This window comes from Callorhinus ursinus, unplaced genomic scaffold, assembly GCF_003265705.2.
Source record: "Callorhinus ursinus isolate GAN/ISIS: 27379988/994484 unplaced genomic scaffold, GSC_fseal_2.0 scaffold17, whole genome shotgun sequence".
NCBI lineage: Eukaryota > Metazoa > Chordata > Mammalia > Carnivora > Otariidae > Callorhinus > Callorhinus ursinus.
The window spans coordinates 33052294-33068917 of record NW_027397079.1 but is presented as its reverse complement, the minus strand read 5'-3'; the positions used below and the strand labels follow the sequence as shown (position 1 = coordinate 33068917).

The 16624-nt window shown below is 42.0% G+C and overlaps 1 protein-coding gene across 9 annotated transcripts in view; it reads right to left on the bottom strand.

The window, feature by feature from the left end:
- Positions 1–1631: 1631 nt before the first annotated feature.
- The window catches only part of UNC5D (unc-5 netrin receptor D), a 530004-nt gene continuing 515011 nt past the window's right edge, over positions 1632–16624 (bottom strand). For all 9 annotated transcript variants that reach the window (XM_025886174.2, XM_073902454.1, XM_073902453.1 and 6 more), the window contains 2 exons: positions 14310–14488; positions 1632–2147 (listed from right to left, as the gene is read on the bottom strand). In XM_025886174.2, the coding sequence (XP_025741959.1) occupies positions 1943–2147; positions 14310–14488 (384 nt within the window). In that variant the 3' untranslated portion in view covers positions 1632–1942. The remainder of the gene's footprint in view (positions 2148–14309; positions 14489–16624) is intronic.

The window sequence follows — 16624 nt, the reverse complement described above, 5'->3', positions numbered from 1 at the left end:
GCTCAGCAATTCTAGGACGGTCTGTTCTATGCAATATGCCTTTGGTTCCTGAGAAAAGCAAGATGCTTTTGAATTTCATGTGGCAAAGCCTTCCATCCAATACGGGGGTCCATATATACCACACGTTAGAGACAATGGCTAACACATTCAAGAGTTCTTAATGCCTTACCCATGGTATCATAAATTCCACCTATGTCTAGGTCTTTTTCACTTCGGTGGAGATTTATATATATATGTATGTGTATATATACATACATATATATGTATATGTATATATATACACACACGTATATATACACACACACATATATATATAATTTTTTTTACAGAGGACTTACAAAAACTTTTTAAATTGACTGTATCCCCATTGCCAAGTACTCTCCAACTCCCCCATTCCCTGACTATATTTTATTCTAATGTAGCCAACCTCTAAGTAGCTGATCAGCCTTATAGTTAATCTAGGTCCTTGACCTTGCTTGTCCTGATTGTGGACAGCTAATTAAAACATCCACCAGAAGATGAGCAAGAACAGATCTGTTCATCTTTAGTCTACCAGGACATTTTGTCAAAAATGATGTAATAGGATAAAAGATGGACTACAATGTTAAGATGGGGTTCACGAATTCTCTGTGGACTTCAATTCTCCACAATATCATTGCCTCTATAAAAAAAAAAAAATCTTAAAGCAATAGTCCTATGTTCATGGTCCTGTAGAGAAAGCGTACTTGGTGAGGTTGAATAATCAGAGCTCAAAAGCTTCCTGAACAATGCATGTGGTTTCTGGGACACTGTGGTAGACTTATTCCTCACGTCTATTTACTCATATCATTTAGACCAAAGACTAACTGCTAATTTTCCAAGAGGCAAAAGGAGGATGCCCTATAGTCCTACGGAGAGATTTTGTGATAACACAGTACAAAGAGGCTAAAAAGTTTCAAGAACCTGGACTGAAAAGTTGAGCAGAACCCCTCATCCCCTTATAACAATGTTTAGAGACTGGGTCAACACCTCCATCCTAGAATTGCAGCTTATCTGAGGCCTGTGGCGTCTGTAGTCCCTGTCTTTCCCTGGGCTCGATTTGACCGCCCCCCCCCCCCCAATCCACGTCGAGCTCTGTTCTAATAGCACTCTGCAATTCGACTGGCTTAGCTGGGAATGGAGGATTCTGCTTTGTTGAATTAGGAGAAGTAAATTTCCATATTGAGTTTAACTATGCTCGGAAACCGGGTAAGGAAGGGGTAGAGAGAAGGTGGGCATATTTGTCTCGGGGAGAAAACGAAGGTGGCGTACAGCGCAAGAACTAGTTTGTGGTCCGTCCCACCTTCTGATCTTGTTTCCGTTAAGTGGCTAGGATACATGGGGAATCGGTGCTGGTGTGATGAACTCAGAATCTAGATTCTAAAGGCCCTCCTTGACGTTACCGAAGTCCTGCACATGGGCTGGACACCCCGTTTCACTTCGCAAAGCTGGTTTTACATAATTGCTGACCTCACGGATGCCAGTTGGGAGACAACCCTGACAATCTGGTACCAGAATCAGCTGGCCCTTTGGGGCACCTCACTAAAAACCTGTTTCAAAACCTGCACGATTCACTCTCTGCCTTCCTGACTTTATCGTAGCTCACCTTTTCCCCACAGTTAATTTTCTCTAGCTATGCCCTCACTTTTATCCTCCCCACTCCAAAGCTGAGAAAGTTCATCAAGCGTTCGCCCGAGTGCAGATTTACACGAGACAGGAGAGCCCTCTTATGTTCAAGAGAGCTTGTACTTTTCCCTATGAACATATTATACCTATATAAAATTCAGTTTCTTCAACCAGGGATTCACACTGATTGTAAATGAATGCTGAATTCTCCAAATGCCACTGGGCAGAAAGCTGCCTCTTTCCCATCTAAAGCAAATGTCCCGAAGCTGGCCGTCACTGTCTCCCGAGTGATCGCGGACTAGAGTCCATTTTGCCTGCTGTAGTTGAAGTCGGCTTCATCGAGCTGGGATTCTGTAATGTTTGAGAGTTTCGTGTGTGTCCTCCCAATCTCTTCAAGGGCACAGGCCAGGGAGTCAAGATCACCATCGTGCTGATGACGAGCTTCCCACAGGTTCAAAATGACAGCAGATGGACTACTTTGTGTAGCAAAATAAGATAAATTCCTAGACAGAGAAATTTAAACAAAGAATAACGAAAATGAAAACACAAATAAAGGCACAAATAAAACATTTTAAGGGAATTAAAAATGAATTGCAATGGATATTCTTACAGTAGGAATGGAGGTTAATGGGAGCTAGTTACAGGTCTCCAAATGACCTTGGGATTGCTCGGATTCGATATCTCTCCACCTCCTCAAACTCAACGTCGCAGAAATGGTTATCTTTCCTGTGCCTCCAAATTGGCCTCCTTTGTAACTATAACAAGTATCCCAGTAATTACAAATGTCCTTCTAATTTCTCATACTAGGACATTTATTTTTGATTTTTCCTTTTATGTTACTGCTTTCTTTTTGACATGCTAAGTCTTCCTTTGCCCTTTGAGCCATTAATGCTGGCTTGGGTAATACTTTGCTTCTTGCTTTCATTCGATCTATTCTCTCCACTTCCTCTCTTTACTGTCTGTTTCTCAAGATCTTACTCTCCCGTAATGCCTGGTTCAATTCTCCTCTACTCTTTGCTCAAAATGCTTTATTTCTTCTCTGAATTCTATTGTTGTGCTTAAATTTTCATATGAATAAACTGCTTACATATTCCATGTGAGTTTTGCCCACCCAGCAGGATTACAGACACTTGAAGGGAAAGGATCATAGCTAATCATCTTATGATTCTGCAACAGTCCTTATCTAATACTATGACAGGTGTTTATTCAATATCCATTGTCTTGAGTAACTGATTGCTATGAGCCTTTTTCAGATGATACGGGATCTTCAGTGACAACAAATGGTAACCTTTTGGACAATGACTTTGCTATGATGAAGATTAAGACAACACAAAAGATTAAAGGTCACAGTTTTCATAGGCACTTTTACAGCAGGGATAGAAATGTCACCTTTGGTAAAATTTTGATAAGTTGAAAAGATTTTTGAGAGTCAACCAAAAATTGCCTATTTTGAGACTGGCACCATTTTTCTTCACCACATTCAGCATATAATCACAAAATAGACTCATGTAACTAAGAGCACTTGGAAGAGAAGACAAGCTTTTAAGGGCACATTACCATTTACAAGCACCACACACACATACAGTAATTTTGACTGAATAAAGTGCTATTTTTATTCAAAGGTCTCAAGGGACTGCTTAAAGCTAGTTGGTTGCCAAATAGCATAACTATCAGGGTACTATTATATACTTTCTACTACATCCGAATCTGTAATTGAGAGCGGGAGAAGGCCAGCTTAAAAATGTTCTCTCCGGTTTCTCTTATCTTTTTCCTTATCCCCCCCCCCCCCCCCCCCCCCCCCCCCCGTCCAGCTGCCCCTTCCCCTCACTTGAAATCAAATATAGTTATTTATTTCTATACTAATGGAAATGGCAAATCAAACCTTGCTTGGGCAATTGAAGGGATCCTAGTTCTTTTTAAGAACTTTGTTTTAAATACTGTCACTTCTTGGTCATGGGACAATGTTTGTAGAGAAAGCTGCTATATCTCTAGGTCTGTTCAGTCAATTGACACCCCCCTCCCAACATTCAGGCAGAACACAAACTGAAGAAATAGCTGAAAAAGAGGCAAACTGAGAGACTAGGTGTCAGTGAACTCTGGAAAGGCTGTGTGATAATCTCTTTCCATGTCCTTTTTGAGAATAAAGATCATAAACACACATTTATTTCTGGAATGGGTAAACATTTATGCTATCTAATGTTGTTTCAAAAAGAAAAAAAAAACAGCAAGCAAAAGCACAGATTTCTCATCATTCTATTGAGGGTTTATATTTTGTATTTTCCCTTGAACAACAGTGGACTAGTGACCTGTGGGAATAACTAGATTCCTTGTGATCTTATTAACGCCCAAATTAAGCTTTTATTCTGTACCAGGAATATTTCTATAAAGACCAGCTAGTAAATATTTTTGCCTTTAGGGGCCATATGTGGTCTCTAAAGCAGCTACCCGACTTAGCTATTGTAGTGTGAAAGCAGCCATAGATGACACATGTGAATGAGCATGGCAATAAAACTTTGTTGAGACACATTGAAATTTGAAGGTCCTACAGTTGTCACATCACACACTATTTCTCCTTTTGATAATTTATTTTAGTTAGTTATTTATTTATTTTCCTGACGATTTTTTTTTAAAAGATTTTATTTATTTATTTGAGAGAGAGAGAATGAGTGATAGCACGAGAGGGAAGAGGGTCAGAGGGAGAAGCTGACTCCCCGCTGAGCAGGGAGCCCGATGTGGGACTCGATCCCGGGACTCCAGGATCATGACCTGAGCTGAAGGCAGTCGCTTAACCAACTGAGCCACCCAGGCGCCCCTTTCCTGACGATTTAAAAAAACCTAAAACTATTCTAGCTCTTGGGCTATAGAAAAGCAGGTGGTGGGCCAGATCTGACCTTTAGGCCGTAGTGCTGATCCCTGTCCTCTGCTGTCTTACAACCCAAGCTCGGTTTCCAGAGGTGCTAACTATTTGAGAGAAGATTAGACTGAACTTTATGTCTTGTGCTGCCTTTGAAAATAAGTACCCAGACGGTTAAAGTTGTTGAATCCACAAGTTACACATCCTGCCTCAAGCACTTTGAGAGCTTCATCCTCAGTTAAGTGTTCAGGGATCTCTGACATTTCAAGACATGACAGGAAGACCCAGGCATAAAAATGCAATAATAAAACTCTGGGAGAGGCATACAGAATATGTTTTGGAGGCCGGGATGAATCTTTGTCCCAACAGGATATCAGAAGTTTTCATGAATACGTGGTGGGGTTGAGAGTGGGGGTGGGAAGGTGTTCTAAGTATAGAGGAAGAAGAGCAGGACTGTCGAAGGGTTCCTGCCAGCCATTTGGTTCTCAGCAGTCCTGCAAACGTCCTGATTTGTAGAATAAGCACCCAGGGCTAGAGCAAAGCTAAGTGATCAAAAGAGGCAGAAATATAACTCTCACTTGGCACAGGTCTCTGAACATATTGTAACAAGTGAAATGTGCTCCCCAAAGCATGGCTCCGATTTATCCTCTATACAAGCACATTCATCATAACACACACAAATCTCAAATTCCACTTAATTTTAGTAGATACATACAGGAACATAATCAGTCTTATTAAAAATGATTCAGTTAGCTTTGTGATAAACAGACCTCCTATTAAATTACCTTTACCTGTCTACCCCAGAATAATTAGTATATAAAAGACCCTAAAATCCTAATGCAATAGGCTATTCCTCCAAGATAGTTGGATTATTTTAACTGTTTGCATGTGTGCAAATGCACAGATTTTTGTTTTGTTTTGAAAATTGGTATACCATGCATCTGTTTGGTGGTTTCCATACTGCCCTTTTGAAATTATTCTGATCCCAGTCTATGTGACTCATTTCTCTTCATAATGGTGGTGGATTTGGACACTAGCAGGTAAATGCACACACAATTCAGGGAATATTGTTAACAGAATTCATAGCAATAGTTGGTATTAAGCAATTTTCTGAGTGTCTTTGATTTTTTTTTTAATGCAACCAGAACATTTAGCAAAACTAGTAGTCTTGAAATTTAGGTGGATGCCTCAAAGTAAAACTTAATTATTTTCTTTCTCTTTGAAACATGTTTAAAGAACTGAATGTTTATAATGCTGGTGTTAGATGCTTCATATTGTTATTTTTTTTTAAGCTCTGAACTTTGGGTGACCTTTTGTCATAGCCTTTTAGGATTCTGATAGACTGAGGTTATTTTGAAAAAATAAGATTTCGTTTTTTTGTAGTGTCATAAAGATTCTGCATATTATGCAGGTAAGATTACTCTTAAATTTTAGGAATTTACTTTAGACTCCTTCTAGGTCTTCAGGTCAATTTATTTGTCCTAAGCTTTTTAGAATCGATGACTTTATCTTTTCCCTTGGAACTTCCACTAAAAGAGTAAACCATTAAAACACACACACACACATGCTAAGACAGTGGGACAAATTTACCCATGTAAGTTTATTGAGTAGTAATGGTTTATTAAATTTAATTTTGTCTTGTTGAGCCTACATGCCTTCAGTCACCTGCGTTCTGGGGCCGGCCAAGGTGGGGGGGGATGGTTGTTTTATTACCATGATTAATTTCCTCTGAGACTTTCCTATCCCCATCCCTTATCCTCAATTAAAATCCGGTGATTGAGGTGGAAGCCAGGACAAGAATTGGGAGCATAAATCTTTACCTTCGCGATTTCACTAGCTAGACACAGGCCAACCTATAATGGTGTATAGGTCCAAAACCAAATTTTTATGCCGAATCACAGTTTTCAAAATACATCTTCAAATTAATGACCATGTTAAATGAATAATGGAAATTAGGTTAAAATTTGAGGATTTCTGGGAATAATGACTGTGCCTGTTTCCATTTTTGGATGCAAAGAGGAGGGAAGAATTAAGGGCCCATGATAAAATTCTGCCCTCCAATGTGTTTATGGGCTAGTTTTAGGAAAAGGAAAAGTGGCTCGTTGTCCCTTTGGTGTGAGTTTAGAGACACCACCTTTTCTTAAGTACTTGAAAGCCTATTCAAATGTAAATATCTTCAGGAATAGTAACATCTAAACCTTCAGTCATTTAACAGGGAGATAAGGGTAATGGGGGCAGGCACAGGTCTGAGGCTCAATGTCAGCCCTGGGGAAACACACTGAAGCTCTCTGGAGGGCATTCTGAGCTCACACTGGAGTTGGCCTGGCTCAGTGTTCTTAGGTCCAACTGTGTGTACCCTATAGGGGACTCCCTTTGATTCTGAATTACAGATAACAAACTCCCAGTTTCTCAGAATCCTGCTACCCTGGGGGCTGATCTACTTTATTTGCAAGCTGTAAGCTCTTGTGACTAACTGGGAGAATGGATTTCCTACTGAAATATAGTTGGAGACCACATTAGAGCTGCAGTTTAATGTCATTAGCACAGAAGACCCCCTCATACGAGGGGCATGCTGTAAATTAGTTCAGAATTGAGGATTTCACCCAACACCTTCAGCTGTGGGGGGGTACTAATAATCCCTGTAACATGAGGGCAGCAAGTCTGTTTATATTCTACAAACTTGCCATTTACATTTAAGTCAACTGAATTGTTTTAGCCTTTAAAAAAGCATATTTTAAAAATATCTTCTTTCCAAGTAGGCTTGTAGTATAAAAAGTGAAAACTAAGTTAAGCTGCCCATAACAAATCGGGAGCCATCATTTATAGGAACAGTGTATAATCCTACTCTTAGTGCCAGAGGGAATGGAAACAGAATCCTAATGAAAAAATATTAATATCCCTGCTATCATCCTCATTGTCTCATTTAATGAGAGCCTTGTATGTGACCAAAACCAGCCCTCCATATGGTTCTTTCAGTGCGGACAGAAGAGAAAAGCCATTCATATTGAACAGCAGTAATTGGACAAAACACAAACATTTGTCCCACCTGTCAGGCTTCCATCCCCAAACTTGAACCTCCCGGGGTACTCAACAAACAGCAAAGCAGCTTTCAGGATAAAGCCAAGTCAGTGCTGCATTTTCCAAAGAAGTAAAAGATGGATGCCCTAATTCAACCTCTGCCTATTGTCTTCCGTGCCTTCAAGTGCAAGGCAGCTGTCAGGGGGGACCCACAAGGACGGGGTACAGGCAATAGAAAACACGGAGTTCCACTCTGTCTTGCCCTCAGACAGGTGCAGGTACATTCATTGTTTTAGGTCAATTAATGTGGCCATGAAATTCCTCTCGGTTTTTCCTTTTGTCTCTTCTATTATCTGGCTCTTGAAGGGGAATAGCAAGGATTTTTTTTTTTTTTCGTTGTCAAACATTTAAGGACCTGGAGTTTTCAGGGCCACCCATGAGTTGCCAAAGGAGAATAAGGCCAGTTATAGACCCTGTTGTTTTCAATTCTCTAGTTTCATTCCTGACAGGATGAAAGTGTCTATGACAATTTGTCATATTTGGAAGTAAATGGCCATGAAAACTACCAAGTCGAATCTCTAGTTTTCTTTGAATTGGGAAATATCAAGGAAAAAGAGGTCTCATTTAAACGAATTTTCCCACTCCATAACCTTGAGACCTTCTACGCATCCTGAGGGTGAAGGAGAATGACCACCGTCTGTTCCGAGAGGAAAGACCCCTGTGCTAATGCTGAGTAAGGGAATCGTGAAATATTTAGACTTCTCCCTTTGCAAAATACTTCACTATGTGTTTCGATAAAACCTCACAAATCCCTGAAAAGAAACAGTTAATCCCTTAAAGAATCCTCTAATGAATTAGGTTAAAATCCTTCCTATAATTTAATTTTCTCAGATGATGAACACCTCATATTCAGGCAATGGACACTGCCAGTTTTTTCAATGCTGTCTGAGACCGCTCTTCTGAAGGGGATTAGTTAGGCTATAAGAGAGGCCTGGGCATGTCCATCTTTTCTGAAAACCCTATTAGCATAAAGGAGGAGAGCCTGTTATTCCCTTAAGGATCAGCACAAACTCGCCCCTTGCCTAGAAGGAATACAGTGCCCTTGTCCCCGCGGCCTGGGGCTAGGGAAGCATGGCTTTGGTTCTCTTGGAGGAACATTAAGAAACTTCTTTTCCATTAAAGCCTTTAGGATGGACACCTGCCACTTATAAACCGTATACAGCTTGTTCACGGCTACACTTGTCCCAGGGCTATCTGCTTCCGCTTCGTATTAGTGGGCAGTTTCATGAGTCACTGACCTCGGTGGAATGAAGCTTTGCTGTGCTGGGTCCCTCTGGCTTCACTGTTAAGGGCTCTTCACATTTCACCCCCTGCATAAGCCTCCTGGGCCAGAACCAGAAAACCTGATTTGGGCTTCCCCCTATTTTGCCTCCAAGGACCCATGTAAATGCTATCTATCTCCCTATGTATTAAATTTCCTTGGAAGAGTCCTAAAGGTGGCTTTTTGGGATACGACGCCCTTACATCCATTTTTATTACGGAAAGGTTAGGATGTGTTTTCTAGCCTCCAGCCTGCAGAACAAAGAAAGCGGAGTTTGATGTCATCATGGTAAACCCCAAACCACAGGAATGAAAACAGAGAGTCTCCGTGGTCACTGCGAGATTCCCCCCTGCCCCGCACAGTGGCCTGCCTGGGAAACAGGCATCCCGTATGGCTTTTGTTCTCCTCTGCCTCCCTCACCCCAAAAGGCACCTGGAACCTGGGCTGCTCTACTTGTGGTGAATTCTCAACAGCTATTCCAAGATAGACAAGGAAGCTGCCTTGTGACCTTCCTCTGTCCTCTGGTCATTTCGCTGTTCCTGTGTATCCAATTAAGAGGGTGGACAGAGGGAATGAAACGATATGACCTCAGTAGGAGAAGATTCTGTTTCTCATTAGAGGTCCTAGTAGAAAAACTGGTTATACAGCACTGCTTATCAGCCATGAGGTTTGAGAAATTTCATTTGCTCACAATTGCTACACCATCAGCCATGAACATTAACAGCCAAAATAAACTATTTTAACCCCTGACATTAGAAATATGTTTTAGCTGACCCTTGAACAATGTGGGGAGTTAGCCCTCCCCCCACCGCGAGGTCAAAAATCCAGTTGGTTACCCCAAAACTTAACTACCACCAGTCCACTGTTGACCAGAAGCCTTACTGAGATCAGAAACAGACAGCTGACACATACTTTGTACGTCATGTGTATCATATACTGTATTCTTATAACAAAGTAGGCGAAAGAAAAGAAATGTCATTAAGAAAATCATAAGGAAGAGAAGATACATTTACAGCACTGGTCTGTATTTGCTGAAAACAAAATCCACGTATAAGTGGACCCATGCAGTTCCAAAGTTCAACTGTGGTGTTCAAGGTTCAACTGTGTACTATTACGAAAAACTGTTAATAGGATGTAATTATGTGCTGTTTTCCACCTTGGCACCCTCTTTTCCATCTCGGCTGCTTCCCCTCGGCTCAGACTCCCATGTCTCATGCACTTTCTCCAGCAGCTGTTCCCATAGCAACATGGTCAAGCTGGCTATGTTTTCACAAGGGTTTCTGGAATATGAAAATCATGAGGCCTTAAAGAAGAATGAGCTAATGGTAGAATCTCGGTGACTGTGTAAGAGCTGAGAGAGAAGACCAGAATCTTCCCTCATGTCAGCCGTGTAAACTGTTTTCCTTGGAGACCAATTTTGGAAAATCCTTTGATGGTTATTCCTATCAACTCTATTTATGAGGAAGAAAGTTTTTGAGGTAAAGCATTGTTAGTGTCCAATGAAAGAGTTCGTGTCCTTCATTCAAAGAAAAATCACCGGATTTCCCCTAAGTAGAGAGAACCATCTTGGTGGGTTTAACGATAACTAAAGATACATAGTGTCATCACAATACAAAGCACTAGGGAAGTTTAGAGATGGGAGAATACTTTTGGCTGAAGCAGTTCGTTTCCGACATTAATCTGTTCGGTCCTCAGCGATGTTCCTTGCCATCTACTTTCACGTGATCAATTCTTTATTTCTCAGCACTCCCCACCTACCAATCACATGGGGCCAGGAGCACTGAAGTGGAGGGTTTATTGCAGCAGAATTTAGAGAACAAATGTGCAATCTCGGCTTTCAAATGCAGCAAGTATGGACTCTGAGTAATAGTCAAAGTTTGCTCACAGAATCTATAATTGCAACTGTTCTCGATGACATTCTTTGCTAGGCTGTGTAGCTTCCTTAGTGTGATCCATATGCCAGGCAAATTGCAAGGCCACCTGTGTTGCTGCCTCATAACACACACCACTGACATTTTTCACATTCTCATCGATTGCTAAGCCTTTCACTTTATATTCTGAGTCTTCTCCCCCCCCACCCCCCCCCATTCAGATCTAAGTAGAAACTTGCTTGGCAAAAAGGCAGATTATCATCAGTGACATTTGCATTTCCCCCAAAGGAGGGTATGGAGCATTTTCACTGGCAATAAAAATGAAGTTTCCCCCCACTCCCTTTGAAAACTCTTCCTTCATGATTTGCTAGCTTTGGGATACTTCTGGAAGTTGAAAGGGGGGGCGGAGAAGCAGGTGAAAAGTGCTGTCACGAGATCAAGGAAGGTGAATTTTCGAACAAAGCCTGCGTGCTTTGTCACCCTTTCTCTTGTGCTCCCAGAGTGGATGGGATCTCAAGCAATGGGATGGCTCTCTCGCCCAATAATGTCCGCATATTGACAATGTCAGATTTTTCTGTTTTAACACACATTAGTGATCCGTTCTATGCTAAATTATCTGTAACCCTAAGCGAGCCCAGCCAGTGATTTGGGATTACGCAATAGGAAGTTGTGACAAATTACTTCTGAAAACCCCATTCCTCTCTGTTTCGTGGGGCTTCTTCCCATGTAGGAGAAGACAGATTTTTGGTAATGAAAACATAAAAGGAACTTGACCATTCCTGCAAAATGAGAATGAGCTAACGTGGTGCAAGGTGGCTTTCAGTAGTCTTTACTCTGCTTCTGTGAATATGCTGGTGGCCCTTCTGCTGGAACCAGCCCGTCTGCACAAAAGGGTCCTATCGCCTTCTCTCCCTCCCAAAGCTTGGATGCTGAACTGACTGAGAAGCCTCATCTCCTGGTGTTACTCTGACTGAAGCGACAAGATCCTATAGAAATCTTACTAAATGAGGGCAGATTTATTTAAACGAGGGGTCAGCAAACCATGTTCTATAGGGCAAATGCTGGTTGTTGCTTGTTCTTATAAAGAAAGTTTGTTGCACAAATAGGCATAGCTGTGTTCCATGTATTTTCTCTGGCTCTTTCTCACTGAAGAAGCAGGGCTGAATGGCACCGAGCAATTACAACAGATCCTCTATGGCCTAAAACTCTTTGCTATCTGGTTCTTTAACAGAAAGAAGTTTGCTGATTCTCAATTTACACCATTCTCACTTGGTAGTTAGATGACTTTTGGAGGGCTAAGCTAGAGAATGAAGAGGGAGGCAGGACATGCCATTCACTGAAGTTGAATATGTTCACCAAAGAAGATTTAAAAATAGATTACATGTATTCATGCCATCCTAATTTGCTATTAGTGAAAATTGCAAAGAGTGACACTGATTGAAAAATCAACATTTTCAGGGGGCACCTGGGTGGCTTAGTTGGTTAAGACTGTCTTTGGCTCAAGTCATGATCCCAGGGTCCTGGAATCGAGCTCCGAGTTGGGATCTCTGGTCATCGGAGAGCCTGCTTCTCCCTCTCCCACTCCCCCTGCTTGTGTTCCCTCTCTCGTTGTGTCTCTCTCTGTCAAATAAATAAATAAGTAAAATCTTTAAAAAAAATGAAAATCAACATTTTCTGGGCACTGTGTTAGAAACTTTCCATAAAGTAGGCCATTTGTTTTTCTTATGTCAAGGAAATTTAGGTTTTCCTGGAGAAGGGGTCTTAGGGACAGTCCAAAGCAAATAGGCACCCAAGTGTTCACATCGGAGGACCCTGGACACTTGGAGGGGTGGTCTGCTCCCGTGCGGCCATTTCCTGTTCATGACAGCCCAGACACAAAAGGCTGTTGACTCTCGTCTCCCAGTCTGAAATGCATTTTCCCTACTGTGCAAGGGTCCCAACTGCTGACTTTGGGGCACTCATTGTCGTTCTCATAAGTAGACTGTAAGCAGAGAATGAAATGGAATGAGGCAGGAGGAACGTGATAGCTTCTGTGGATCCACAGATATTTTGGGGCAATTATTTTCATGTGAATGGTGAATTAAAAATCATAAACTCTTATGGTCAGAATGGATTAGGGAGTTAATGCAGTTCGAATTCTATGAATTGCAATTGTAGAAAAAGAGGGCTGGTGAGTGGGTCTTCAGGTAGATTGGTACGGGTTGGAGAACCAGGGATGCCTTACAGGGGGGCCCAATCCGCCCCCCACCCTTTTTTCTTTGTCAACCAAATTCTGTTCTCTGGGTTGGTTTTTCATTCTTGTCCCTGTGTTGATCAGAAAGTGAGCCTGACATTGTCATGGTGCTCAGGGTTATAAATGAGACATCTCTTCCCTTTGTCAAACTTGCTGGGAAATATTCAACCTAATTTATTTTTCCTGTACATATACATTTTTGTATTCTTTCATTTCCAATATACGACTCTCAAGAATGTATCTGTTCTTTCTGGGTTTGCCTGTCTCTGCAAATTCCCTTTTCTTTGGCAGCCAATGCCTTCTTCCTTGATTTGCCTCTCTGAGCCTGACTGCTTTCTAGTTGGGTCCTTCATTCTTGGACTCTGGATCCCTTTTGAAACAGGGAGCGGCACTCTATCACTTCCTGGCAGACACCTACCTCCCTTTCAGAGAAGAAAGAGTCAGGTAGGATGTCTGTGGAAATAAAGAACACAAAATGGAAATGACAGAGCAAGCCAAACAGTAAGAAAATAAGGCTTTGCCTCAAAAGAAAGGAAGAAAAAAAAAAAAAGAGTACCCGAGGAAAAGGCAAGTAAAATGGTTCTGGCAAAACTTGTTCTCCTTTCTATTCATTCTGGGGCATGGGGGGAGATGGGGGAGGGGAGGTATTGCTTGCCGATGCCCTCTCCCTGCTGGTTATCCTCCGAGCCCAGCCGAAGCTGCCTGCCCATCAGTGCTGCCCGGGATGCCATCACTCTAGCTTCTCATCGAAAGTAATCAATACCATTATGAATCTCTCTGTTCTACTCTCAACTTAACTACAAAGCTAGCATTAGTCATGGGAGCCTGGTGAAGTAGCAGACTCGTTCACGTGTCTAGGTTACCTGCTTGTTTCGTGTCCCCTGCCTTCATATCTGGGAATTCTCATCCTCAAACTTTTAGTACTGAAGCACCCACTTTTGCATGCTGAGCATGTCCCCATGAAGGGTGAAATAACACTTCAGGTGGCCAGATGGTAGGAGCGGGGAGACACTTACTTCTTTGTTTCTGTTATCACTGGCTCAAGACCATGCTGGGATCTCCCACAAGGACCAAGATGACCTAGTCTCTACCCCCATTTGGGTGGCCCAAGTTAGCCAACCTAAAGATGGGACCAGGACCAAAGTAAGACTTTTCTATAATGTCCCCGAAGGCAGAGTGGGTGGAAGGAAATGTCACACATAGTGTCCTGTTCTTGATCATGCCCACATACGTAGCCAGGCCTCACATGAAATATGGCTGGAGGGATTGATAAAGATATCAGCGCCTGGAAATCACATGCATGCACCCAACCCCCTTCGTTTTTTCAAAACTCTCAGGAGTAACCTCTTTCCAGCTGCCCCCAGTTACCTGTTGATGCTGTTTTTCTGTGCTAACATCTGCCAGTCCTTGCCTTTGGCATTGGGGGTATCGAAGGTGGCACAAATCCGCTGTCTGATGGAGTAAGGGATTTTGAAGGCTTTGGGGCCAGTCTGTGCAGGGAAAGTGCTGTCCTCTTGTGCAAAGAACGTGATGGTTTCTCTTTCACTCTACAAACAAAGAAAGCATGGTCAGATCTCAACGGAAGCATTACCAATCAACACTTTTATTTTTTTTTTTTTAAGAAAATCTATTAACGCACATGCACAACATGCTTGCCTGTTGTGACAGACTCTGTAAAATACATTGACACGTTCCCCTATCTTCTAACATAGTAAATAACTTCTCTGGCAGCCTCGTGAATCGTGTACTGGAGATTTACGACAGTGTCTTCCACTCGAGGGTGTGTGTGTGGGGGGGTCACAATCATCAGCTTCCTACATCCAGGGAGATGTCAGGTGACAGCAGAATTAAACCTTTCTTTCTTTTTTTGGGGGGGCGGTTCTCAGGGATAGATCTAGAATCAGTAGGAAGAAGCCCCCAAATGACAGATCTCAGTTCAGTGTAAGGAATGAACATGTGTTAGAGCTGACCAAAGACGAATGGGCTAATACAAGTTGCTGGCTGGGTAGGCACCTGTCAGGAAAGCTACAGAGGGGACCTGATTATATATTGATCATCTTTAAGTTTGTGTTGCCCCGCCCTGATTGTGAAGTGAGTGATTCCGTAGTAAATATTTTGGTCTTGTTTCAGAATGACATTGCTTTGGTCATATACGCGCCCGCCAGGAGTCCATGAGGAGGTCTAGAGCCTGGGGTGTGGTGGAAGGCTTCTGCCTGCTGCCCACCCTGCTTCTGATTTAGAGCTGTCCAGTGAGGACTGGTGATTTCAGTGCATCCCAGCAATCAGATCATCATCTCCAATGTGAAACCATACAGACATCAGTTAGATTAAAGTGGCTGCTGATAAGTTTATATGAACCAACAGAATTTTAAAGCCAAAAAGTACCTGATTGAATTACTCCTGTGACTATGATAGGTTACAAGACACAAGGGTTTCTTCATTAAGGTCTCTAATCAGTTGACTATGAATTGATTGAAATTTTCCAGAGTGGGCCTGACCTAATCAGGTGACCTTTAGAAGAAAGAAGAGGCAGCTCTTATCTGGAGGCATCACTCCTGCTGGCCTGGTAGAAAGCAAACAGCAGGGCTGTGAACTGTCTATAGAGTTGGACAGGGAGCTAGGACCTGAGGGCATCCCCTAGGAGCTGAGCATGACCCCTGTCCAAGAGCCAGCAAGAAAATAGGGAGCTGCAAGGAATTAGATTTGGTCAACAACCCAAATAAGCTTGGAAAAAGGACTCTAAGTTCTAGGTGAAAATGTGTGCCCAGCCACCATCTTGATCTCAGCCTTGTGAGATCCTGATCAGAAAACCCAATTATGCCACGCCTGGACTTCGACCTACAAAAAATGTGAGACAGTAAATGGGTATTGTTTTGTCCTATTAAGTTTATGGTAATGGGTTATACAGCAAAAAAGAAAATATAATGATAATAATATAAAGAGAACTTAAAACATCAAATCTGAGATGGGGTTGAGGGAATAGTTAGGACTTTTTAACCCCAAGAACTATCCTTCATGTTAGGAATGTGTCCTCTTGTGTTCTTGTGTTTTCCTTTAAGCCAACATGTGCAGTTTATGAACTCTTCTGGGATCCTGCCTTGAAGCTTTTTCCAACCTTAACACCTCTTCCTACTGCGGACACCACAGCTGTGAGAGCCCTTCTTGGCAAGTGGCCAGGCTCACATGGCTATAAACCTCAGTGAGTCTTCTGTCTTCAAGAATCTGTTAATTGAGGAAGCTGGTTCATGCAGGGATCTTATTAATGATAATATGTTTTGTTGTTCCATAACCATTTGACACAGTTACATTTTGAGGGCTGTATCTTGGAAACACAGTGCCTTAACACATTATTTCCAAAAGGGTTTCTCAGAAGATGTTCCAAGAAAGAGCCGATCTCTGGTCAAATACATTTGAGAAACGTTGCGTATTATAACTTCTGCTTGGAAATTCAAAGTACATATTATCATATTAAATAGATTCTACTTACTGGTTTTAGTTCTATTCCCTGGAATATTATAGAACAACACTCATCAAAATTCTTCCAGTATGTCGTGTTAGCATGGGGCAATAGAAAAGCACGTTTTTGGAGGCAGAGGGACCTTGCTTTGGGGTATGATTTTATCCTTCCTAGCTCAGTGACCTTGGATGCTCCAGGACATCTGTCCAATTTCCTAATCAGTCTT